The 27,577-nt window shown below is 35.8% G+C and overlaps 3 protein-coding genes and 1 long non-coding RNA gene across 7 annotated transcripts; 3 read left to right on the forward strand and 1 right to left on the reverse strand.

The window, feature by feature from the left end:
- The first annotated feature begins 545 nt into the window (after positions 1–545).
- Positions 546–7,875, forward strand: LOC122309007 (putative disease resistance RPP13-like protein 1). Of its 4 annotated transcripts, none has more exons than XR_006242317.1 (3): positions 546–4,936; positions 6,170–6,820; positions 6,937–7,875. XR_006242317.1 is itself a non-coding variant. In XM_043122331.1 (3 exons), the coding sequence occupies exon 2, from the start codon at positions 1,485–1,487 to the stop codon at positions 4,929–4,931; it is 3,447 nt and encodes a 1,148-aa protein (XP_042978265.1). In that variant the 5' UTR covers positions 1,061–1,202; positions 1,337–1,484; the 3' UTR covers positions 4,932–4,936; positions 6,170–7,875. The 4 variants fall into 4 exon arrangements, 3 of the variants coding, with proteins under 3 accessions (XP_042978263.1, XP_042978262.1, XP_042978265.1); XM_043122331.1 differs by having other exon boundaries at positions 1,061–1,202; positions 1,337–4,936; positions 6,170–7,875; XM_043122329.1 differs by having other exon boundaries at positions 546–4,954; positions 6,170–7,875.
- On the forward strand, positions 6,516–7,709 carry LOC122310319 (putative disease resistance RPP13-like protein 1). The gene has a single exon (XM_043124215.1). It carries the CDS (start codon positions 6,516–6,518, stop codon positions 7,707–7,709), a length of 1,194 nt encoding a protein of 397 aa, XP_042980149.1.
- Positions 7,876–15,771: 7,896 nt separating the features above from the next.
- Positions 15,772–16,671, reverse strand: LOC122311623. Its single transcript, XR_006242825.1, has 2 exons — positions 16,535–16,671; positions 15,772–16,167 (listed from the first exon to the last, which is right to left on the reverse strand). It is a non-coding gene; the product is annotated as an uncharacterized LOC122311623 (long non-coding RNA).
- An 8,397-nt stretch (positions 16,672–25,068) lies between these two features.
- LOC122310320 (putative disease resistance protein At3g14460) lies at positions 25,069–27,107 on the forward strand. The gene is made up of 2 exons (XM_043124216.1): positions 25,069–25,525; positions 25,891–27,107. The coding sequence occupies exons 1-2, from the start codon at positions 25,069–25,071 to the stop codon at positions 27,105–27,107; spliced, it is 1,674 nt and encodes a 557-aa protein (XP_042980150.1).
- The last annotated feature ends 470 nt before the right edge of the window (positions 27,108–27,577 follow it).

A 27,577-nucleotide genomic window follows, 5' to 3' on the forward strand; every position in this document is an offset into this window, starting at 1 on the left:
TTTAAAAAAATTATATTTTCACAAATGGTCAAACAAATTGGATCTTGTCAATGGTGACATTTTTTTTTTCAAATTTAGGGAGCCAATGTTTAAATTCTAAACCCTTCTTCTAAAATAGACAATTGGATGGAGAACGGTTTTTCCCAAATAAAAAGACAAAGAAAAAAGAGAATCAATTCGCATATTTTATTATGCAATGGACACAACATATTTAAAAATATTCCTATTATCAAAATTCTTTAATGCCTTCTGAATTTTTATAGTAGAAAGGATTCCCTTCGTTATGATGTACTGGTTGTTATATGTAACTATTTCTCTGTTTTTACGTACTAGTACTATAGTTTTAAGTTATTTGGTAATGAAGTCTGGATCTGCGAAGGATAAAATCTTTTTTTTTAAAAAGTAGCACTCATTTTCTCCTATTTTCCCTACATGCTCATTTTATAGAGAGGAAAATGTAAAAAGCATAAAAGAGGAACAAAACAAAAGTAGAAAAGTAGTGGAAACAAGATAAGATAAGATAGCTGTGTCGGGTTGAAAAGATTTGCACATAATGGATGATGAGTTGGTCTCCACTCACTCCACCAATAAAGTTGCCGACAACGTCAATATATTACTATTATCCTTTGGTTTTTCTCTTTTGTTTCTTACCATAGAACGTGCGAGGAAGAGTGCTGACAATGGATTCCGTCCGTTGATCGAACTCGACAAAATTACAACCCACCTTCTCCGAACAATACCCAACAACCATTGAAGACTTGTTGTTGTTGACTTGTGCGAGCACTCTTTATAGCTTCTTCCCAGACGGAACCGGTTACTTCTTTCGACTCTCTGGTTAGTCTTTTGCATCTTTTCCTGATTCATTCCTTTCTCCAGAGGAAACAATGGCAGTGGGAGAGCTCTTTCTTGGTGCGTTCCTTCAAGTGTTATTTGCCGAATTGGCTTCACCCGTGGTGCGGGCCTTTGCACGCCGAGAGGGACTTGAAAAAAAGCTGGACAAGTGGCGCAAGACGCTGTTAACGATTCAAAAGGTGCTTGATGATGCAGAGGAGAAGGAATTACATTCTGAGAATACGGCAGTAAAAGAGTGGCTGGAGGATCTCAAAGACTTGGCCTACGATGTGGAGGACATACTCGATGAGTTTGTCACACAAGCTCCGCGACGCAAATTAAAGGGTAAAAATCAGGCAACGACTAGTAAGGTACGGAATCTCATCCCTGCTTATTTTAGTGGTTTAGGAAGTAGGCTGGAGTCAAATATCAAGGAAATCAGTACTCGATTTGAAGATCTAGCGGCACGAAAAGAGAAACTCAATTTGAGACAAAATGTTGACAGGAGGCCACATGGAATAAGAGGGCCACTGGCCCCAACTTCTATAGTGAATGAAGACGTTTACGGCAGGGAAGGAGATAAAAAGGCTTTACTTGATTCATTGCGGAGTCAAGGATCAAATGATCAAGTCTCTGTGATTCCTATAATTGGTATGGGGGGTATTGGAAAGACAACCCTTGCCCAGTTTGTATACAATGATGAAGAAGTCAAAAGTTCGTTTGAGCCTAGAGCTTGGACTTGCGTTTCTGAAGATTTCGATGCTATTAGGGTCACGAAAGCAATTTTAAAATCTCTTAGCCATGGAAGCAATGATGATAATGATTTGAATTTGTTGCAAATCAAATTAAGTGAGGCCCTAAAAGGGAAGAAATTTCTAGTCATTCTGGATGATCTTTGGAATGAGAATTATAATGATTGGAGAATCTTACTTGCTCCTTTCAAAGCAGGCGCTCCAGGAAGTGTAGTTATCATCACAACTCGCAATCGAGGAGTTTCAAATATCACAGGTACCACTCAAGCTTACCAGCTGGATTTGTTGTCAAATGACGCTGCTGTGTCCATATTTACCCAACATGCCTTTGGGGTAGAAGACTTTTCTTCACATGCACACCTCAAAGACATTGGTTTGGAAATCGTTCGAAAATGTAAAGGCTTGCCTTTAGCGGTGAAAACCCTTGGAGGCCTCTTACGTTCAGAAAAGAACCGTGATAAGTGGGAGGAAGTATTGAAAAGCGAGATATGGGATATTCCAGAGAAGAAAAGTGGAATCGTTCCAGCTCTTATGTTGAGCTACTATCATCTCCCATCGCATTTGAAGAGATGTTTTGCATACTGTTCTATACTCCCAAAAGATTATGAGTTTGAAAAGAAGCATGTGGTTCTATTATGGATGGCAGAAGGCTTGATTCAACAAGGAAAAGAGGAAAAAGAAATGGAAATTTTGGGTGAAGAGTATTTTCTTGATTTGTTGGCAAGGTCATTTTTCCAACAATCCAACAACAATAAATCTCGATTTGTGATGCATGACCTCATCAATGACTTGGCTAAATCTGTTGCAGGAAATACATGCTTTAGAATGGAAGATAGAGTTGAGGGTAGTAAACAAGGGAGTATTTTTAAAAAGGCTCGCCATATGTCTTACCTAGGTTCCTATTGTGATGGCTTTAAAAAGTTTGAGGCCTTTTCTGAACTCACATGTTTACGTACCTTCTTACCTTTAATGTTGCCATTTCCTGGGGATTGTCATTTGACCAGTTATGTTTCTCGTGAGTTGTTGCCAAAATTACGATGTTTGAGGGTGCTCTCATTGAAAGGTTACTTCATAACCAAGATATCGAATTCAATTGGTGATATCATGCATCTACGGTATCTTGACCTGTCTCGCACTTGCATCACCAGCTTGCCTGAATCAACAACCACTCTTTACAATTTACAAACATTGTTGTTAGAACAATGCCTACAGCTAAAGAAACTACCTTCAACATTTGGGAACCTGGTCAACTTACGTCACCTCAATATTTTAGGAACTATATCACTAAAAGCAATGCCTCCGCATATAGGCAAATTAACTTGTCTTCGAACGTTGTCTGATTTCATTGTGGGAAAAGATTGTTGCTCAGGGTTGAAGGAGCTAGGATCTTTGTCGCATCTTCGAGGTACACTCTGCATTTCAAAATTGGAGAACGTGATTGAGCCAGAGGATGCAAGGGGCATGAATTTAAGTGGTAAGCCGAACCTTGATGGGTTGTCATTGGGATGGAGTGAAGACATTGATGACTCAAAGGACAGAACAAGTGAAAAGGAGTTTCTTAACTTGCTACAGCCTCACAAAGTTTTGAAAGAACTGACTATCAGATGCTATGGGGGTACAGATTTTCCGACATGGTTAAACTGCCCTTCCCTTCCTAATCTGGTGTTCTTAACTATTGAAAATTGTAAAAAGTGCACATCATTGCCCCCATTGGGGAAACTTCCATCACTCAGAGTCCTTTCGATCGCAGGTATGGCTAGCATGAAGAGTATGGGTCCTGAAGTTTGTGGGGATGGCTCATCACAACCTTTTAGATCCTTGGAGACTCTAAATTTCAAGAATATGGTGGAGTGGGAGAACTGGAGTCCTTGTGAAGCATTCTCAAACTTACGTGAGCTCTCTATTAAAAATTGTCCCAAGCTGTCGGGAAATATACCAAACCACCTTCCTTCACTTGAAAATGTTGAGATAGATGGATGTTGTCGGAACTTAGTGGTCTCAGTTGCAAGCTTTCCAGATCGATGCAAAATAAAATTTGGGGGATCAGAAGGGGTGGTGTGCGGAAGATCAGAAGTTGATTTTAGCTCGCTGAATTTGATGCATCTTTCAACAATTTCAGAATTTGAGTCTCAAATGAAAGTGTTAATTACAATGGGTGGGCTGGCAAATGTACAAAAGTTAATGGTTTATGGATTGAAGGAACTGACGCATTTGTGGTCAAATGCGGTGGGATCATTTCCACATCTCCCAAGTCTTCGTTATCTGCAGGTTTCTGATTGTCCAAAACTAGTTTCGTTGGTAGCTAAAGGCCAGCTGCCTCCAACTCTAAAGGAACTACGTATACGGGATTGCAAAAATATTCAGATTTTGGTAGAGGAGGATGACACGGCCAACAGCTGCGGCAACAGCGGTGACAACACCAGATCTCATGATCTTCAGGATTTGAGCATTTCCGACTGTCCATCCCTCAAATCCCTAATATCAAGCGGTGAATTACCAACAACACTTCAAACATTAGAGATTGATTCATGTCCAGAGCTAGAGTCAATAGCGAAGGAATTACATCATAATTCATTGCTTAAATCTCTTAGCATTTTTGAGTGTCGAAACCTTAAATCCTTACCCACCGGTATACACAGTCTCAGCCATCTAAGCGATATTCAAATTTGGAATTGTCCAAGTCTCGATTTCTTACCGGACGGTGAGTTGCTCCCTGCCAACCTGACAAGGCTTCGTGTTGACAGCTGCGAGAAAATGCAAGCGGTGGTCAATCGCAGCATACACACTTGCACCTCTCTTCAAGTTTTGAGGATGACGAAATGTCCAAGAGCACTTGTATGCTTTCCAGAAGAAGGTTTTCCCACCAACCTAACATCTCTTTCGATCTATGATAGCAGTATCGCTCAGGGCTTGTTTGAGTGGGGGTTGCACAGGATTGCCTCTCTCAGAGTTCTTCGAATTTGCGATGGAACTTCGCACCTGGTGTCCTTTCAAGAGATGAATCTGCCTACTTCTCTAACCGATTTGCACATCTTTGACTTTCCAAATCTGGAATACTTGTCTCCCGAGGGCTTTCGAAACCTCACATCACTTGAATATCTGTGTATCAGCAATTGCGAAAAACTCGCGTCCTTACCAAAGAAGGGCCTACCTCCCTCACTCCGAAAACTTGATATTAGGGATTGTAAAAAGTTAACGTCATTTCCAACAAATTGCCTGCCTCCCTCACTCCTGGTGCTTCGGATCGAGGGATGTCCTGATTTGGGAGAATGGTGCAAGAAAGAACGAGGACGGGAGGGGTCTACGATAGCCCGCATTCCCAAAGTATTCCTAGCTTCCACCACCTGAACAAGGTACACACATAATTAGAGGTATATATTTCTGTAGTTTTGAGATTTGTATATATATATGTACATTTGAAAATTCGGTTGCGGATGGTTGGATTAGAAAACAGGGATTCATATATATTTATTTTTCTGACTGATCCAAAAACTGGAATTCCGGAGGACTAAATTAAAGAGATAAATAAATTATGAATTGAGTTTTATAACATTTATCAAACATATATTTATGCAATTTAATTAAAAATATACTTAACAACATTCACTACATATATTTGCTTTTACAATTCTTGTTACTTGTTTTTAAGAGCTTTTATAGTACAAAAGATACAAAACCGATCGAAATGTACAAAACATAAACTTGAAAATTCATCCCTCATGTAAGATTTATCTTTGAATTCTCACAATGCACATTCCTCTAAAGTTTTCTCTATATATATATATATACATATTTTTATTATTCATTGCCTTTTCTATAAAGAGATAAATAAATTATGAATTGAGTTTTATAACATTTATCAAACATATATTTATGCAATTTAATTAAAAATATACTTAACAACATCCACTACATATATTTGCTTTTACAAATCTTGTTACTTGTTTTTAAGACCGACAAGTACAAAAGATACAAAACCGATTGAAACGTATATATATATAATTTATAAAACACCTTTTTTTTTTAACGTGAAAATTCATCCCTCAAGTAAGATTTATCTTTGAATTCTCACAATGCACATTCCTCTAAAGTTTTCTAAATTTTATTATTATTATTATTCATTGCCTTTTCAATCGATTCTTCTGTCAAATTCCAAATAATAACACTGTTTGCATGTAAATTTTATGGCACTAATGTTCTAATTATAATAAGAAATAATGTTTGCAAGTCATAGAGTGCTATAAACATTGGGAACACATTTTGAATAAAATGAGTAAATATAAAATTCAAAAAAAAACTTAAATTTTTGAGAACTAGTGGGGTCTATTATTAAAAAAATTAATTTTCTTTTAATGTGGGTCTCATATTTATTTATTTTTTTAAAGTGATTATGCGGAACTAGCACACTCACGATTATAAGTATCATTTTTCTTAATTTTTTAATAATGGACTACTAAATTTTTCAAAAAGAATGTGCGGTATTTGTACAACCCATGATTTTATCTAGCGTTAATCAATTATAAATGATTTGGATAATTTTTTTTATAGATAAAAATTGATATTATTTATCTTCTATTTTGTGCTAGATTAAGGCATCGTTTGACCAGTTATGTTTCTCTTGAGTTGTTGCCAACATTACGATGCTTGAGGGTGCTCTCATTCAACGGTTACAGCATAACCAAGATATCGAATTCAATTGGTGATCTCATGCATCTACGGTATCTTGACCTGTCTCGCACTCGGATCACCAGCTTGCCTGAATCAACAACCGCTCTTTACAATTTACAAACATTGTTGTTAGAAGAGTGCTCATGTCTAGAGAAACTACCTTCAACATTTGGGAACCTGGTCAACTTACGTCACCTCAATATTTTACAAGCAAGATCACTAAAAGAAATGCCTCTGCATATAGGCAAATTAACTTGTCTACGAATGTTGTCTGATTTCATTGTGGGAGAAGATTGTTGCTCGGGGTTGAAGGAGCTAGGGTCTTTGTCCTATCTTCGAGGGACACTCTCCATTTCAAAATTGGAGAACGTGATTGTGCCAGAGGATGCAAGGGGCTTGAATTTAAGTGATAAGCGGAACCTTGATGGGTTGTCATTGGGATGGAGTGAACACATTGATGACTCAAAGGACAGAACAAGTGAAAAGGAGTTTCTTAACTTGCTGCAGCCTCACAAAGTTTTGAAAGAACTGACTATCAGATGCTATGGGGGTACAGAATTTCCGACATGGTTAAACCGCCCTTCCCTTCCTAATCTAGTGCTCTTGACTATTGAAAATTGTAAAAAGTGCACATCATTACCCCCATTGGGGAAACTTCCATCACTCAGATTCCTTTCGATCGCAGGTATGGCTAGCGTGAAGAGTATGGGTCCTGAAGTTTGTGGGGATGGTTCGTCACAACCTTTTAAATCCTTGGAGACTCTGAATTTCAAGAATATGGTGGAGTGGGAGAACTGGAGTCCTTGTGAAGCATTCTCAAACTTACGTGAGCTCTCTATTAAAAATTGTCCCAAGCTATCGGGAAATTTACCAAACCACTTTCCTTCACTTGAAAATGTTGAGATAGATGGATGTTGTCCGAAGTTAGTGGTCTCAGTTTCAAGCTTTCCAGATCGATGCAAAATAAAATTTGAGGGATCAGAAGGGGTGGTGTGCGGAAGAGAAGTTGATTTTAGCTCGCTGAATTTGAAGCATCTTTCAACAATTTCAGAATTTGAGTCTCAAATGAAAGTATTAATTACAATGGGTGGGCTCGCAAATGTACAAAATTTAGAGGTTTATGGATTCAAGGAACTGACACATTTATGGTCAAATGTACAAAAATTAGTGGTTCAAGGATGCATGGAACTGACGCATTTGTGGTCAAATGCGGTGGGATCATTTCCGCATCTCCCAAGTCTTCGTTATCTGGTGGTTTCTGGTTGTCCAAAACTAGTTTCGTTGGTAGCTAAAGGCCAGCTGCCTCCAACTCCAAAGGAACTACATATTCGGGATTGCAAAAATATTCAGATTTTGGTAGAGGAGGAGGATGACACGGCCAACAGCTGCGGCAGCAACGGTGACAACACCAGATCTCATGATCTTCAGGATTTGTACATATATATCATGTACATTTGAAAATTCGGTTGCGGATGGTTGGATTAGAAAACAGGGATTAATACATATTTATTTTTCTCAGTGATCCAAAAACTGGAATTCCGGAGGACTAAATTAAAAAGAGATAAATAAATTATGAATTGAGTTTTATAACATTTATATAAATTATGAATTGAGTTTTATAACATTTATCAAACATATATTTATGCAATTTAATTAAAAATATACTTAACAACATCCACTACATATATTTGCTTTTACAAATCTTGTTACTTGTTTTTAAGAGCTTTTATAGTACAAAAGATACAAAACCGATCGAAACGTGTATATATAATTTATAGAACACCTTTTTTTTATTTAACGTGAAAATTCATCCCTCAAGTAAGATTTATCTTTGAATTCTCACAATGCACGTTCCTCTAAAGTTTAAAAAAAATATTTATTCAACTTTTATCTCATTTTGATTTAACTCAACTTACTTTCAAAACTAAGTATACATTATATATATATATCTGAAATAATAAATTAAATAATTAATGGTTGTTTTGGAACATTTTCTATCAAAAAGGAACACAAACATATATACATGAATAATTCTATTTATCATTTTCACACATTGTACATTATATTTATTTTATTTTTATTTTTCCTATAATAAATATACAGTGTATGAATGATAAATAGAACAACTTAATTAACATAATAAGAAACAAAAAAGAAAAAATAATTTTAAAATATGAAAATGTGTTGTGGATGTATCCTTGAAAAGCAACTCCTCATCTCGTCCTCCACAAACCGAAAATACAAACTCCTTAAGCAATCTCTTTGCTTATTCCATCTGATTATCGCAATCGTTCCTTCATATTTCGATCATTATTTGAATTTTGAAGTAAAGACGTGTTCTTCTTCTTCATATTCGGATCATTGTTTGGACCCTCCAATACTTTAATAACTTAATTAGATATACTTTTATGGGCTTAATTTAATGGCATGTAATATAATAATAACGTAATGATAAATATTTATTACTTACTAAAAGTAGAATGAGTTTTATTATCATATTTTGTGAAAATAATATTCCCATAAAGAACTATCTATTGTAACTTGATAAGTAAATCAATATTTTGGGGTTAATAGTCTAACAGTCGCATAAATATTATATATTGAGAGAGAAAAACTTATATTTATGTTAAAGCTATCTATTGATCTAGCGTATTAATTTGTTTAATAGGGATAAATAACCAATAACCCTCTTGGATTTAACATCAAATATTTGCTTTTACAAATCTTGTTACTTGTTTTTAAGAGCGACAAGTAGAAAAGTAAGATTTATATACACTGAAAAAAGCATTATTCCAATGGTGGTGCTAGTGTGCCGGCCAGCTTTGACCGTGTCCACATGTACAAACTTTTTTTTATACTTTTTAACATATTTAAAAAAAAATGCACCAATACACTAAAAATTACTTTCTTATTCATTAAATAAATAAAAAATTAAATAATAAGCAGTCAAAATTAGTGGACAAAACATCCAACAACAACAAATGAATCTTTAAACATTGAAGCTGGGAGGAGAGAAGACTGTTGGTTAGGAGACGACGTCGTATCCGCATTTCATGCCGTTTTGGATTGAAGCTCGCTCAAAGGTTTTACATTATTACAATTCACGTGCACTTGGAGAGAAAATTGGAGCCTTTGCTAAAAGAATGACGATAGATTCAAACTTTTTGGGTTCATTTATCGAGGGATACAGTAATATTGAAACTATCATGTAGATTTTCAAATTCTCCATTTAATTTCTCAACTGTAAAGAGTGGTTAGAGCCCCTTCAATGATGCTTTGGGTATCTTTGAAAAATATGGCAACTTTTTCCCATCATGTACAACTGGCTGGTTTGGGATAAAGATAGATAAGATGAGAAGATTTTAGATTAAATGTGAAAATTAAATAAAATATTATTATAATATTATTTTTTAAAATGATTATTATTTTGTGATTTGAAAATGTTAAATTGAGATTTAAAAAAGTTGAATTGTTTATTATATTTTATGTGAAAATTTGAAAAAGTTATAGTGATAAGATGAGATGAAACATTATTCAAATCCAAACGAGACTTAATGTATTATTATTATTAGAGTAATTCTATATACAACTTCGTAAACGTCGAGTAATCATTTTGAAGAAGAGTATAATTTATTATTAAAAAATTAATTTTTTTATTTAAATATCATATTTTATTTATTTTTGTCAAAGAGATTACGCAATACTTATCCAATTCATGTTAAAAATATCTTTGTTATTATTATTGTGGTGAACAGTTGTAAGACTTTATACTGCCGTGATCTGAGAATTAATTAAAAACCCACATGCATCATTATCATGGAATCCTTGTTTTCAGCATTGATGACCTTTTCAATGCTGAGATAGATATATATATATACTAGGTAAAAGCAACGTGCAAAGCACGTTTACCTAGTTTTATGAAATATGTTATTTTTAGAAATAGTTATTTGTAAAAATAACATATTTTATAAAAAAGATTGATTTTACTTAATAAGTTAAAGTATAGTGGAGAAGATAATAACATTAGTTTAAAATATCATATAATCTAATACATATTTATAGCATCCATAACTTTAACAAAACTGTTTACAATAAGTTTAATAAAAGTCCAAGAAAGACATTAGTTCAATAATAAAATAAGATTTTGACCTGTGGGCAGCTTGCCAATGAGGAAGAAGATTTTGACCTCCCCCTTCCAACTTTCGGCATATTCTCTGAATTTGTGAATTGATATTAAAATAAAAATTTTCTTGGCATAAAAAAAAAAAAAAAAAAAAAAAAAAAAAAAAAAAAAAAAAAAAAACAATAATGAACACCAACATGGTGGTGCATACGTGCAAATTAACCTCATCAATGGGTTAGTCTTCTACGTTTGCACCTGATGATGACACCTATGCAATTCAACACCAAAAATACATATATATGAGATGATATTTTTGAGACAATTGAAATTTGAAAAAGATGGTTAACTTAGGTCCTGTTTGAAACTTAGATTAAATTGATTTTAGTTTAATTTTAAACTGAGTTTAACATTTAAATACTCTAGTCTAAAATTATTAAACTCATTTTAACTTAAAATTTCTTTATATGTAGAATCTATAACATCTAAATTATAACATCTTAACATCTAAATACATATAAACTCATCTTAGATGGTCTCAATAAAACTGATCACTTCATCATCTCAACTCATTACTATTTATAAATAATTTAATTTATCTCAACTCAACTCAACATCTAAATGTGACCTCAAAAACGTCTTTCCTTCCAAGTTTCAAAAGATCCAAATGACCTTGCACTTTGGAGTTAAAATTATAAATATATATATATATATATATAGATCATGACCTCATTCATATCATTAGCTAAAGATTATATAAAAAAAACATATTAATATAATATTTTAAATATAAATGAAAGAGATCTCCGACCGATCATGTTTTTTAATTCATAAACACTTGGCTATCCTTTTCCCAACGTTTAGGGTCCCAATGGAAATATCTTGACCATGGAAATGTCCCAATTTTTTAGGGTCCCAATGCATCCCGACCGTGGAAATGTTCCAAGTGATATATTCCTCAGTGTAGTTTACTCGGTTATTTGAGGACCGAATTTGCTTGTCATTGGTTGGCTTCTACACAATTGACTTGTTCTACAACATGTTGGTGTAACTCTGTCAAGACGAGAAGATGTATGACTGGTTGATGTGAGGGCTGGAGTGCAGAGTTGTCGGTTCTGCTTGTTGATGAGAGGGGTGCAGGTAAGGCGTGCCCTTATCCCCAAACGAGATTGTATCTTGATTTCTCTCATGATGTCCCCAAACGTAACATTGTCCATTTCACATAAATATAAACTTTTTCTCTAACATAAATTGGATCTCTCCCTCTCCCTCTCCCAACACCACGTCTTCGATATCATCTCCTCCTCTTTCTCTCTCTCTCTGTGATCCGGGTGAATTTTTTATTACCATTTTTTATCGTTGTTTTTTTTCTTTGATTTATGTCGAATACTGAAGATCTTGATTTTTTTTTTGTTTTATTTTCTTGTTCATCTTTTACGTTGTAGCTTGTCATGCGTATGGTTTGTAGGATGGATCTTCAGTTGGTTTTTATTTTTAGTTTGTGGGTTAGTGTTTGTTTATTACTTAGATCTTATTTTTCTTGTGTATTCTTTAAATATACGATTTTTAGGTTTAGGTTTTGGAAAAGTTTTTTTTTTTTTTCCTTGCAACTTTAACAAATCTAGACGTTTTTGCTTAAATCTGAGAAGTTCCAAGATCTATTTTTTTCTTGTGTATATTGATAGTAATTTTTTTAGATCTACGATTTTTAGCTTTTAAGTTTTGAAAAAAAAACATTTTTTTATTACCATTTTTTTCGTCTTTTTTTTTTCTTCTTTTATTGTTGATCTATGTCGTATACTGAAGATCTAGGTTCAACTTTGTTTGCCTTGATTTTTTTTTTGTTTTATTTTCTTGTTAATCTTTTACACTGTGGCTTGCTATGGGTATAGTTTGTAGGGTGGATCTTTAGTTGGTTTTTATTTTTTGTTTTGTGGGTTAGTGTTTGTTTTTCTTCGTATCCCAAACTGCACCACCTTCCTTCTCCCTCCCCTCTGTCATAGATGTGCACTACCTCTCACTCTCTATATCTAAGTGGATTTTTTAATATTTTTTTTTTTCGTTTTGGCATGTTTCTTTTCATGGGTATGGTCTATGGATGTACTTAAGTAGATCTTATTTTTCTTGTGTATTATTTAGATCTACGATTTTTAGCTTTAAGTTTTGGATACAAAATTTTTTTCTTTGCAACTTCAATAGATCTAGACGTTTTTGTCTAGATTCGAAAAGTTCAAGATCTATTTTATCTTGTGTATATTGTTAGTAATTTTTTTCAGATCGACGACTTTTAGCTTTAAGTTTTGAAAAGAAAAATATATATATTTTTTTGGTTTTTTGCTATTTCAGTAGATCTAGACTTTCTTGTCTAAATCCGAGAAGTTCAAGATCTATTTTTTCTTGTGTATTTAGTTAATAATTGTTTTACTAATTTTTTTTCTTCATTGTAGATTTTTGTAGTGCTTTGTTTGCCGTAGTTTCCTATGAAATCTGTATATTGGTGTTTTCTTCTTCTTCTTTTTGAAACTTGTTGCTTTGTTTGGGTACAATCCATCACTATACAATGACCCTTTCTCCAGGTATTTTCTGGGTTTGTTTTTGTTTTTTTTTTTTTTTTTGTTTGGGGTTGATTTTCTAATTATTTCTGCTATATTTTTCTTCTTATTATTGTTTGACCATAGGGATTAGGTTTTATTTGTTTTTGAGTTTTTTTATAAGTTTTTTTATCAACTTTTATGAATCTCTAAGTTTTATGGTATTAGCTGCTTCATTTCTTAGAAATATGAACAAACATATGCAATTCATAAATAGACTATATATATGATAAACACACAATGTAGTTAGACTCACCATTTCAATCTTCCTTCAAACCTTAGCACCACTACACTGCTTGGCAACACTTGATTTGAGAGAGACAGCATAGAAGAAACTGAAGATAAACTGAATATGTGGATTGATGAATAAGTTTTTTGATTTGAGTTTTCTTATTAGTTTTGTAGGAAGTTTTATGAATTTCTAGGTTTTATGTATCAGTTACTTCATTTCTTAAAAATATGAACAAACATATGTAATGCATAGATAGACTATATATACTATAAACACACAAAAGGTAGTTAGACTCACCTTTTAAATTTTTCTTGAAGCCTTAGCACCACTATACTGCCTGGCCACACTTGATTTGAGAGATACAGAGATACTTGATTTGAGAGACAGAGCGTAGTAGAAACTGAAAGCAGTAGAAGGGTTTTCTTAAACACAGTTCAATGCCTCTTGGGTTCCTATTAAAGATGTCTCTTGGTGTTCAAACTTTAAATTTGACTACTGCACTGCTTGGCCATTCGGTTGCCTCTTCATGTTTTTGTTTTGGTTGCACAAATTTTCTAATTAATGGTTAGACTTTTATAAATATAATAGAATTTGTAATTTCTAATGTAATATATTGTCTTTACTCTAACATGCAATATAATACATTATCTGATATATAATATATTCTCTCTTTCTGTTTGCAAGTTCCATTCTAATACATGGAGAATATTCACAAATTCAGTTGTTGGCACAAGGACAAAAGGGGAAAAAGTAGAGCAAACGGAACTATGTTTTTCTCAAATTGTAACTTATTATAATGTTTTGCTATTATAATGTATAGAAAAAAGACAATTGTATATCCCTACCTATCCTGAACGTATTACAATGTGGCACAGTTTATTTTGCAGATTTTAACTTATTATAATAGAATACAAATGGACACAAACATAATAAATAGCTACAAAGGGGGCGTATCCCTACCCAGCCTGAACTTATTATTAATGTGGCACTGTTTTTTCTTTTTGCAAATTTTAAATTATTGTTTTGAAATTATCAATCAAAATGCAGTATTTAATGAAAAGTTTAATTCACAGTACACGGATGGATGTAGACAAACAACGTTAATTTTAACGGAAAAACAAGATTTTTCCGTTAAAACAACAATATTCCGTTTTATAGACACTTTTTATATATAGAAGATATATATATATATATCATAACAGATGCCACCACGTGTATAGATCCAACGGCCAGGTATTCATGACAAGGGATCCTTTGAAATGAATACTAATGTAAAAGTCAAAAACTATATAATTTTGACGATCATTATCTAAATGTTAATTTGAATCTTTGAATCCTGATTTGAACAATAGATAACTATGAGCTTCCCTTTAGTTTTTCTGAAGTGTATTTCTATTTTATCCTTGGCCCTGGCCTGATCGCTTGTGTTTTTGTTGTTTGTAGTGGGATGTTTCGTATATTGGATTGGGCTGATATAGTTAATGATCACATATTTTCTGGTCCTGGAATTGTTGATGGACTAAAGTTGAAGGTCTCAACTAATTTTTTCATGTTGACTTTAACCAAAAATGTGGCTTTATTATTACAAAATTTGGTAGGTAGAACACAGCAAGGCCTCACAAGAATCCTATTCTAATTTGAGCACTCTTTGAAGTATCCATCGCGAACTTCATCCATTCCAATCAGCTTCCTCACGCGTAGGTCCTGGAAATGCCAAAGGTTGGAAATAATAAAGTGGCACAATCCAAAGATTGGGTGAGTTTGCTAATAAAAGATTTGTTGCAACAACTTAAAAGCACCACAAGAGCAACGTGGAAGATATGTTAAAAGTACTCAATTCATCCCAATAAGATTTGATGGTATTATAGTATGCAGCAATGGCCATGGTAACTTGCTGTAAAGTGCTGATACCACGCTTCAACTTGAATAGTCGTGGATTTTGGCATTGAGAAAACCAATTTTCTAGATCAATACATCCTTCTCGAAGTAAATCATATTGGAGGCCAGGGATTTGTCAATGGAGTTGAGGATCCAGGACAAAATCATGTCGCTACAATTTTCCCATGCTAGTGTCGGCTATTGATGAAAGAAAAAAGAGCAGGAATCGACTATGGCTCTGAAGCCATGTTAAAATCAGAAAAAGGAATGATGGATAAACCTCAATGATTCATTTACAGAAAAGCAACTAGATTATATAGTACAATAAGGAGCAAATCAGGCCTCTAACTAAGGTAAGTACTGAGGAGGAAATCAATGCAATAAACCTACACAACTAAGGAGTATATACGTGGAAACAGGGACAATGTCTTTCACAGGTAAATGAGTATATTCGGTATAAAGCATCTACACTAACCTTTCTCTTAGTCCATAGATAAAAAGAGAAATAGAATATTTGGATGAGGATTCATTTTCCATGATGTCAACGACCAGCATCCAGCAAGGAAATCAAATTCCCTTTCATTAGGTGTATGCCATATCGGGTTTCCTGACATATTCTTATTGATGCAGCGATCTTGTTAGGAGAATAAGATTCTTATAATTGATTTCAGAATCAAAGAGCCACAAGTTTTTATCATATTAGCAATATAGAACTTAGTTATCCAATAAACCTTCAAGTTTTGGGTACAAAGCACCTATATAGACTATAGTGAGTACAGTTGAAAATATGGAACCAACATGCTCATATTCTATCTGGGACAAATGAAGCAGGGACCCTTTTTTCTAATGGAATCTGTTATGAATATGTCTTCACATTTAGGATTATTAATATTCCTTGGCGATTTTCACTATCTCGATTATGAATTTCCCTTCCTTGAACTTTTGTTTCACCTCATAAACACGTAAGTATTTCCAGCCTTGGATCTCCCCACTGTGGCATCAATAGACGTCAGCAACACTGTATGCACCAGTTATGAGCTTCCTGTCCTCATTTCGCCCAACAAATGATGTTCATTGCATGAGTAAACAAATATGCTGGCCCAGATTTTCCATGAACAATGTAATGGATGAAGAGATTGGGGACATGTCAATTAGAGCATATAGATATAGACAACCATATATATGAAGAAACCAAAAACTCAGCTTAAACAGACTAAATCAAATTGCAGAATAGCATGCAATCTCTTAGCCAATTTATGTACAAAGTCATAGCTACAGAAGAGCATGTTTCTGGCAAAAAGCAGCAGTCCGAACAAATCTTTTGAAGGATTGGGGCACTTCTACGGTGGTTTTTGGTCGGATTAATTATGAAAATTCAATCTCTTCTTGGCAATAATAGAATTCAATGACAGCAAGACAATAAATATAATTTCTCAAATTGAATTTAAAATTTCTTGATTACCATTATCATTATTTCTCTTGTTTTAAGACCTTCAAACCATGATCTTCTCTTTTGGACTGCGTGACAAATCCCTCGGCAAGGAGCCCTCATTTTCTTCAATTTTTCTTACTTGCTCCTTTTATTTTTCAAAGAAGGGTTCTGCTACATCTCCCGAAGATGTATCCCGAATAGCCACCGAAAGAAGGTAATTTTTTTTTCATTCATTTTTTTTATATTCTTAAATATTTTTTATTTTTAAAAAAAGAAATTTCACAATATCACTAAAAAATATTTCCTTAATCACTAAGTAAAAAAATTAAAAAAAAAAAAATTCGGGACACACTTTGGGTCCAAAGCATCTCCGTTCAAAGAACACCCACCATGACGTGTTCCAAATTTCCAATGCACAAGCCAATGACTATTTAACATTAGGGAAATGCTGTATACGTACACAGACGATGGTGACCACAGATTTTCAATTTTCAATTTTCAATTTTTTTAATTTTATTTAACTTAATAGTTAAAGTAAATATTTTTAAATAAATTAATGATTTTTATTTATTTTTAAAATTTTTTATTAAATTAAAAAAAAATTTGCTCTTTCGGCGGAGGTTTGGGTGCACTCCCACTGTGGGAGTAGCACTGTCCTTCAACTTTAATAATCCAACAAATTAGTTGTTGGCAATGGGATCTGGAGGCATAGATCTATTAGACTTTTGAGTTGTGTTTATTTCTCTCTTGTTATTACTAGGGCTGCGCAAGAAATACAATAATCCGATCAACCCGTTAGACCCGTTTGAATATGACTCGATAAATGCGGGTTGAAATTAAAATCGGTTTGAAAATTATTTGACCCGATGAATGTCGGGCTGTTATTTCAAACCCGCATATCCAAAACTCTTTTGTAATCTTCTCTCACTTTTGCATCAAAACCCTAACCCCTGCCCTGACTTCTCCTTGTCGTGCTCTGAAAAGGTCTCTCGCCGTGCGTCCTGGTGACATTTCAGCATGAAACAAGAGTGATTTCTTGAAACCCTTTGTGTTATGCTAACCAATTTGATTCCACCTCGTCTGCAAGCCCTAGAAAATCAAAGAGCGGCCTTGCATCCCCAGGATCAAAGGCAACGCAGTCGTCAGCCGCATCGAGTTCGTAGCTTCTGCAGATGGCTTCGTTTATGCAAACAAAGAGAACTGCAGCGAGGATTCTAGTTCATCGCTTCTGCAGATGAGAACTGCATCGAGTTCGTCCTTCACAGCTTTCTGATGTGCCCTTTCGATTTCCATTTTTTTTTATACAGTTGGTAGACTGTAGAAGTGTTCGATGGATTTCCTCATTTCCTCCCCTTCAGCACTAAAACCGTGCGTTCCATGGGCTTCCAATACGCTGCGTTTTGAGTTCTTCCCTCACTCGACAGAATCAATTGAGTCTTTTCCCTGTAACTCCTCTATTGTTTACCCCTGATCTCTTGCTTCTTCCCTGAGAGGTCACAACAACCGCGGCATGTTATGGGTCTGTTGGTGCAATTGATACTGGGGATTTACGTTGGTGTTAGTGGCGGTGGGGTGTTATTGCTTAGAAAAGGAAGAATGGGAAAGGAAAGAGATGAAATGCCTCGGTTCTGAAAGTTTCGACCCGACCCGCAACATGACGGGTCGGATTGCACCGTTACCATTCCCGATTGTTGACGGATCGGGTCGGGTCGGCCCAAAAATGCTTTTCAGTGGGTCGGGTTGCAGGCCTAGTTATTACAAGTAGTCATAAAACTTTTTATTAACAAGAGAAAATGATATTTCAGTTCATAGAGGTAATGACATAATAATCGTGGGCCATAGAATTACAAAGGCGGCAAACCCCACCGAGGCAGCTGGTGAATACCATTTGCAAGGATGTGATGCATACTTGTTGAAATCCACCTAAGACTGTATGTAGTAGGTCTAGTTCCCAGGTTTGCTTCTGCTTGTATGATTTTTGATTTAATTGATGAGTGAACAACTCACATAAATGAAACCTTGGGTGTGATGTATTTTAAAAGAGTACATATTTTTGTCTACCCAAACTTAGTGTGATTGGATATTATATTAAATATAAGATAAAAATTAGTATTTTTCAAACTGAGTTTTTTTAAGGCCTTTGAATCATGACCTTTGGTTTTGTACTGCATCAAAAATCCCTTGGTAACTGTAAGAGCATTTACATCCTTTCACATTCGGATGAACAAATTTTAGATAAAAATAATCTTTTTCTAAATTTTTTTTAAAAAATTTTACTCAAATATTTTCAGAACATCCATATCATTCTTTTTTTTTTTTTCTATTCTATTAAAATAATTTTTTTATTAATTTTTATACCCATTAATTTGTACATTTTTAACTAGTTATTTTTTTTTTCTTTCAGGAAAAGAGAGGAAGAAAACTTTTTAATTGTAACAATAATATATTAAAAAAATCATATTTTTACAAATGGTCAATTTTTTAAAAAAAAAAAAAGTGAAATTGGGTCATGTCAATGCTGACATTTTTTTTCAAATCTCAATTATAATAAATATGGGTATAATTAGATGATGAATTTTATTTTTGGATTAGATTAAAATATTTGGAAAAGATAATTATTTGATGATACAGGCATTACTTGCTCATTTTTTTTTTCAAAGAACACCCACCATGACCTTTGGTTTTGTAACTGTAAAAGCTTTCACACCAATACATTGGGATGAATAAATTTTAGATGAAAATAATATTTTTATAAACTTTTTTCTTAAATTTTATTCATCTTTTTATTCATCTTTATCTCACTCCCTATTATTTTCCTATTCCATTAAAATAAATGTTTTAATTATTTTTTATACTCATTTATTTGTACATTTTTTACGACTCATTTTTTTTTCTTTTGGGGAAATAGGAGAAAAAAACTTTTTAACTTATTTTTTTTTTCACATTTTTTTAATTATTTAATTATTTGTTGTATGCATATTTTCGATTTTTCATCTTTAATGAATTTTTTAAACTACATATCTCTATAAATGATAATATTTAAAAATCAGTACTTTCGTAACAATAATATTTAAAAAAAATCATTTTTTCACAAATGGTCAAAAAAATTGAATCATGTCAATGGTGATGAATATGAGAAAAAAATGTAGATAATTGAAAGAAGAATTTAATTTTTAGGTTAGATTAAAATATTTGTAAAAATAATTTAAAAATGAATAATTACTCTCAATATTTAGGGAGTCAATCTTTAAATTCTAAATTCTTTTCTTAAATTTAGAGAATTTAGAGAATTCTTTTCAAGTAGCACTCATTTTCACCTATTTTTCCTACTTGCTCATTTTCTAGAGAGGAAAAGAGTAAAAAGCATAAAAGAGGAACAAAACAGAAGTAGAAAAGCAGTGGAAACAAGATAATGGATGAGTGGAAGAGGTCGAGGCAATGGATTCCGTCCGTTGATCGAACGCGACAAAATTACAACCCACCTTCTACGAAACAATACCCAACCAATGAAGACTTCTTCTTGTTGACTTGTGCGATCACTCTTATAGCTTCTTCCCAGACGGAACCGGTTACTTCTTTCGACTCTCTGGTTAGTCTTTTGCATCGTTTCCTGATTCATTCCTTTCTCCAGAGAAAACAATGCCGGTTGGAGAGCTCTTTCTTGCTGCGTTCCTTCAAGTGTTATTTGACCGATTGGCTTCACCCGAGTTGCTGGACTTTGCACAACGAGAGGGACTTAAAAAAAAGCTGGACAAGTGGCGCAAGATGTTGTCAATGATTCAAAAGGTGCTTGATGATGCAGAGGAGAAGGAATTACATGCTCAGAGTACTGCAGTGAAAGAGTGGCTGGAGGAGTACGGAATCTCATCCCTGCTTATTTTAGTGGTTTGAGTCCCTATGCTATTATGTTGAGAACTAGGCTGGAGTCAAATATCAAGGACATCACTACTCGATTTAAAGATCTAGTGGCACGAAAAGGTGAACTCAATTTGAAAGAACTTGTAGACAGGAGGTCAGAAAAAATAAGAGGGACAGTACTGGCCCCAACTTCTGTAGTATATGAAGCTCGTGTTTATGGCAGGGCCATAGATAAAATGGCTATACTTGATTTATTGGAATTAACTTACTAACTAAATATACTTATATAATATAATATATATAGTTATATATTAACTTACTAATTAACTATACTTATATAATATATATAGTTATATATTCTTGTGGGAAATATTGAATAGCGAGATATGGAATATTTTAGAGCAGAGACGTGAAATCGTTCCAGCTCTTATGTTGAGTTACTACCATCTCCCATCACATTTGAAGAGATGCTTTGCTTACTGTTCTATACTCCCTAAAGATTATGGATGGCAGAAGGTTTGATTCAACCACAACAAAAAGAAAAGGAAATGGAAGATTTGGGTTCGAAGTATTTTCAGGATTTGTTGGCAAGGTCATTTTTCCAACAATCCAACAACAATAAATCTCGATTTCTGATGCATGACCTCATCAATGACTTGGCTAAATCTGTTGCAGGAAATACATGCTTTAGAATGGAAGATAGAGTTGAGGGTAGTAAACAAGGGAGTATTTTTAAAAAGGCTCGCCATGTGTCTTACCTAGGTGCCCAATTTGATGGCTTTAAAAAGTTTTGAGGCCTTTTCTGAACTCACATGGTTACGTACCTTCTTACCTCTAATGCTGCCAATTCCTGGGCATTGTTTTTTGACCAGTTATGTTTCTCTTGAGTTGTTGCCAAAATTACGATGCTTAAGGGTGTTGGGAATGGACCGAACAAACAAAGACTAAGTTGAAGCAAACAATAGCGGAAGCAACAAAAGAAATGGCAATCACACAAAGAACACCAAGATTTAAGTGGTTCAGCTCAATGTGAGCCTACGTCCACTGTCGGGGTCGGTTTCAAATGATTTCACTATGAACAAAGATGGAGTACAAGAGTATTGATCACACAAAATCCTTAATCCTAAAGCCCCAATACACTCAATGGACTCTTATGATTGTATACAAAAGGATTCTCAAAACTCTCTCAAGCTGGCTGCTGAAGGGCTCTTCAAAATGAAGAGAAAATGATGTATTTATAGGACAAGGCGCTAGTCAGAACATTCGCTCGAGCGGACGTCGAGCGGAGTGTCGAGCGCACGTTAGGGTTGCACTCTCGCTCGAGCGGACAGTCGAGCGGAGGTCGAGCGAAACTCTCTGGAAGATTTCGCTCGAGCGGACTGTCGAGCGGAGGTCGAGCGGAACTCTCTGGATGAGTTCGCTCGAGCGTCGCTCGAGCGGCACTGTAGCGGAACTGTAGCAAACCCCAAAAAAACACATTTTTCAGCAGGAAATCAAGCCAAAACTCAACAAATCTCCACCTTGGCTTGAATTCCGTCAAGCCTAAACAAAAAACCATTAACCAAGAAATCGATTCCCACCAACAAACCACCGAAGGGAATCACAAACCCCCGAACACAACGTCTATCCTTGAAGAACTCAATTTCCACCCAAAAGTCTTCAACACCATAGACAATCTTGACCAAATCACAAGCTTGGTCCTAATGAAGAATCAACATCTTCACACAAAAGGCAACGCACCACTGAACAGACTGCTTACTTGAACAACGGCTTCTGAATACACACAGAGGCTAACAACAAATATTCTCTGCCAAAGTAAGAACACCCCAAAGTCTGCACGAGCATATCCCAAAGGTGACCAAACTGTCTCCTCTATCTACCAGATGAAACTGTAGACTTGCTCTCATTGTACGCCAATGCCAAAATCAAAATCATACTTAATTTCAATAGCATGATCTAGAGTACCACCTGCACTCTGTTGTGAAGCTCTCCCAGCAACTCCACCTTCTTGCTATAACCATGCTCTCCTTTCCTGTGGAAACAACAACTGAAAAACAAGTTGTAAAGAAGAGAAGGTTCACCCAATAGCAAGTTGTGTTGACCGCTTCACCCAAATCTGTAGACAAGCCTGGCAAATCCAAAAGCATACTACGGGCTCTCACACAAGAGTCCGTCTCATTCCATTCAACTACTCCATTTCTGTGGAGTGGACCCAATTGTATGGTATGAACAACGCTCTACCTTCTTGTCTGTAGATCACTAGCCTTCACAAATGCTTGAACACATCAAACACATCACAAAACAAAGATGAACAAATCCAGACTCTTCCTCAAATGGTCATCAACAAATATGAGTACAAATAGGGCACCACATCACACTAGATGTACCTCCAAAAAATCACAAAGACAAACTCCAGAAAAAAACCTGATTCAGCACTGCTTTACAAGAATACAATGCAAACAAACAAATCAAGTTTTTCTGTCTTCTGATTACACAAAGCAAAAAAAAATTGCCTACTCATAAATGACCATACTCATTCATCCATATGGCACAATCACATGCGCCATAAATGAGTAATACCTGAATCTAGAACATCTGAAGGTGCTCCACCAATCACTGTACTGCCCTGAAGAAAATAAAGACCATCTGTCTTCTTCCCTGTCATTACCACCGAAGAGCCCTTGTAGACTCGAATGACTCCACCTCCAGCTGAATACTGGTAACCAAAGGAGTCAAGAATGCCCAAAGATATAAGATTTTTCTTCAAAGATGGAATATGCCGAACGTTAGACAAGGTTCTAACGATTCCATCATACATCTTAATCTCAACTGAACCAATCCCAACAATATCACAAGCCATATCATTTCCAACCAAAACGGAGTTACCGTTGATTGATTCATAGGTAGTGAACCAATCTATCCTGGAACACATATGGAATGTACAAGCTGAATCCATGACCCACTTGTTACCAAAGTGACCACTAGAGCCGCTGACTGCTAGGACAATATCAGAGTTGTTAGACTCAACGCTAACAACATTGGAGGAACCTTTACTTTCCTCCTTCAATCTGGGACACTCATTCTTGTAATGACCAAACCTATGACAGTAGTGACATTTAACATTTTTCTTGTTAAATTTAGAGCTACCACTGGAACTACTCCCACCATAATCCGAACCTCTTCCACTAGATCTACCACCAGAGGAATATTTCACAAACAAACCATTGGCTTGATTGTCCGTACCTTGTACACACAATTTTGTTCTCAACTCCTTAGAATTCAAAGCAGATTTTACATCTACCAAGGAGATGGTATCTCTACCATACAACATTGAGCTCACAAAACTTTCAAATGATACCGGCAACGAACACAACAAAATTAACGCTTGATCCTCATCATCAAGCTTAATATCAATATTCCTTAGATCCATAATAGTTTAATTAAATTCATCTAGATGATCGGAAATAGGAGTACCTTCCCTCATCTTGAGAGTGTATAGTCGCTACTTCAAATACAAACGGTTGGTGAGCGACTTTTTCATATACAAGCTCTCAAGCTTGGACCAAAGACCGGAAGCGGTCTCCTCATCAGCAACCTCCCTCAAAACTCCATATGATAGTGACAACAAAATGGCACTATGTGCCTTCTCATCTTCTTCTCTTGACGATGCAGGAGAATCCTCGGATACCTTCCCCTCCAAAGCTTTGGACAAGCCTTGTTGTCGTAACAAAGCCTTCATCTTGATGCGCCACAAGCTAAAGCTGTTTTGACCGTCGAATTTCTCCACTTCAAACTTTGCCATAGCCATTCCTCAAGATTTTGCAAAGAGCTTGACGCTCTGATACCAGTTTGTTGGGAATGGACCGAACAAACAAAGACTAAGTTGAAGCAAACAATAGCGGAAGCAACAAAAGAAATGGCAATCACACAAAGAACACCAAGATTTAAGTGGTTCAGCTCAATGTGAGCCTACGTCCACTGTCGGGGTCGGTTTCAAACGATTTCACTATGAACAAAGATGGAGTACAAGAGTATTGATCACACAAAATCCTTAATCCTAAAGCCCCAATACACTCAATGGACTCTTAGGATTGTATACAAAAGGATTCTCAAAACTCTCTCAAGCTGGTTGCTGAAGGGCTCTTCAAAATGAAGAGAAAATGATGTATTTATAGGACAAGGCGCTAGTCAGAACATTCGCTCGAGCGGACGTCGAGCGGAGTGTCGAGCGCACGTTAGGGTTGCACTCTCGCTCGAGCGGACAGTCGAGCGGAGGTCGAGCGAAACTCTCTGGAAGATTTCGCTCGAGTGGACTGTCGAGCGGAGGTCGAGCGGAACTCTCTGGATGAGTTCGCTCGAGCGGAGGTCGAGCGGCACTATAGCGGCACTGTAGCGGAACTGTAGCAAACCCCAAAAAAACACATTTTTCAGCAGGAAATCAAGCCAAAACTCAACAAAGGGTGCTCTCATTGAACGGTTACGGCATAACCAAGATACCGAATTCAGTTGGTGGTCTCATTCATCTACGGTATCTTGACCTTTCTCGCACTTGCATCACCAGCTTGCCGGAATCAACAACCACTCTTCACAATTTACAAACATTGTTGCTAGAAGATTGCGAATCTCTAGAGAAACTACCTTTAACATTTGGGAACCTGGTCAACTTACGCCACCTCAATATTTTACAAGCAATATCACTAAAAGCAATGCCTCTGAATATAGGCAAATTAACTTGTCTTCGAACGTTGTCTGATTTCATTGTGGGAGAAGATTGTTGCTCGGGGTTGAAGGAGCTAGGGTCTTTGTCCTATCTTCGAGGGACACTCTCCATTTCAAAATTGGAGAACGTGATTGTGCCAGAGGATGCAAGGGGCATGAATTTAAGTGATAAGCCTAACCTTGATGGGTTGTCATTGGGATGGAGTGAAGACATTGATGACTCAAAGGATAGAACGAGTGAAAAGGAGTTTCTTAACCTGCTACAGCCTCACAAAGTTTTGAAAGAACTGACTATCAGTTGCTATGGGGGTACAGAATTTTCGACATGGTTAAACCACCCTTCCCTTCCTAATCTGGTGTTCTTAACTATTGAAAATTGTAAAAAGTGCACATCATTGCCCCCATTGGGGAAACTTCCATCACTCAGAGTCCTTTCGATCGCAGGTATGGCTAGCATGAAGAGTATGGGTCCTGAAGTTTGTGGGGATGGCTCATCACAACCTTTTAGATCCTTGGAGAGTCTAAATTTCAAGAATATGGTGGAGTGGGAGAACTGGAGTCCGTGTGAAGCATTCTCAAACTTACGTGAACTCTCTATTAAAATTGTCCCATGCTGTTGGGAAATTTACCAAACCACCTTCCTTCACTTGAAAATGTTGAGATAGATGGATGTTGTCGGAACTTAGTGGTGTCAGTTGCAAGCTTTCCAGATCGATGCAAAATAAAATTTGAGGGATCAGAAGGGGTGGTGTGTGGAAGAGAAGTTTGTTTTAGCTCGCTGACTTTGAAGCACCTTTCAACAATTTCAGAATTTGAGTCTCAAATGAAAGTGTTGATTACAATGGGTGGGCTGGCAAATGTACAAAAATTAGAGGTTGATGGATTCGAGGAACTGATGCACTTGTGGTCAAATGCGGTGGGTTCATTTCCGCATCTCCCAAGTCTTCGTAATCTGCAGGTTTTTGATTGTCCAAAACTAGTTTCGTTGGTAGCTAAAGGCCAGCTGCCTCCAACTCTAAAGCAACTACGCATACGGAATTGCGAAAATATTCAGATTTTGGTAGACGAGGATGACACGGCCAACAGCTGCGGCAGCAACGGTGACAACACCAGATCTCATGATCTTCAGGATTTGAGCATTTCCAACTGTCCATCCCTCAAATCCCTAATATCAAGCGGTGAATTACCAACAACACTTCAAACATTAGAGCTTGATTCATGTCCAGAGCTAGAGTCAATAGCGAAGGAATTACATCATAATTCATTGCTTAAATCCATTGACATTTCTTATTGTGGAAATCTTAAATCCTTGCCCACCGGTATAGACAGTCTCAGCCATCTAAGCGGTATTATTATTGGGGATTGTCCAAGTCTCGATTTATTACTAGATGGTGAGTTGCTCCCTGCCAACCTGACAAGGCTTAATCTTGCCAGCTGCGAGAAAATGCAGGTCGTGGTCAATCGCATACACACTTGCACCTCTCTTCAAGCTTTGAGTATGGGGAAATGTCCAAGAGCACTTGTATGCTTTCCAGAAGAAGGTTTTCCCACCAACTTAACATCTCTTTGGATCGACAATAGCAGTATCGCTCAGGGCTTGTTTGAGTGGGGGTTGCACAGGATTACCCCTCTCAAAGTTCTTCGAATTTGCGATGGAACTTCGCACCTGGTGTCCTTTCCAGAGATGAAGCTGCCTACTTCTCTAATCTGGTTGGAGATTTATAACTTTCTGAATCTGGAATACTTGTCTCCCGAGGGCTTTCGAAACCTCACATCACTTGAAGTCCTGGAAATCACATTGTGCAAAAAACTCGCGTCCTTACCAAAGAAGGGCCTACCTCCCTCACTCCAAAAACTTTGGATTAGTGATTGTAAAAAGTTAACGTCATTTCTAACAAACTGCCTGCCTCTCTCACTGCTGAGCTTTGGATCGACAGATGTCCTGATTTGGAAGGATGGTGCAAGAAAGAACGAGACGGGAGGGGTCTACGATAGCCCGCATCCCTTGCGTTGCACTAGATTTTGAATTTGTAGCTTAAGACTTGGTTGGTAAAAAATAGTGTGTATATTTCTGTACGTAGTTTTGAAAATTCGGTTGCGGATGGTTGGATTATCAAACATATATTTATGCAATTTAATTAAAAATATACTTAACAACATCCACAACATATATTTGCTTTTACAAATCTTGTTAGTAACGAGATTTATCTTTGAATTCTCACAATACCTTTTCAATTGATTCTTCTGTCAAATTCCTGTTAATAACACTGTTTGCATGTAAATTTTATGGCACTAATATTTTAATAATATTCTAATTGTAACGAGAAATTATGTTTGTAGTCATAGAGTGCTGCAAACACTGGGCACTTTTTTTGAAAAAAGTGAGTAAATATGAGATTCATATAAAAAAATTAATTTTTGAGAAATGCTTCTTATAATCATAAAGTATGTAAGCGTCATGTAGTCATTTTGAAAAATAGTGAGATCGATTATTAA

This window comes from Carya illinoinensis, chromosome 5, assembly GCF_018687715.1.
Source record: "Carya illinoinensis cultivar Pawnee chromosome 5, C.illinoinensisPawnee_v1, whole genome shotgun sequence".
Classification (NCBI taxonomy): Eukaryota; Viridiplantae; Streptophyta; class Magnoliopsida; order Fagales; family Juglandaceae; genus Carya; species Carya illinoinensis.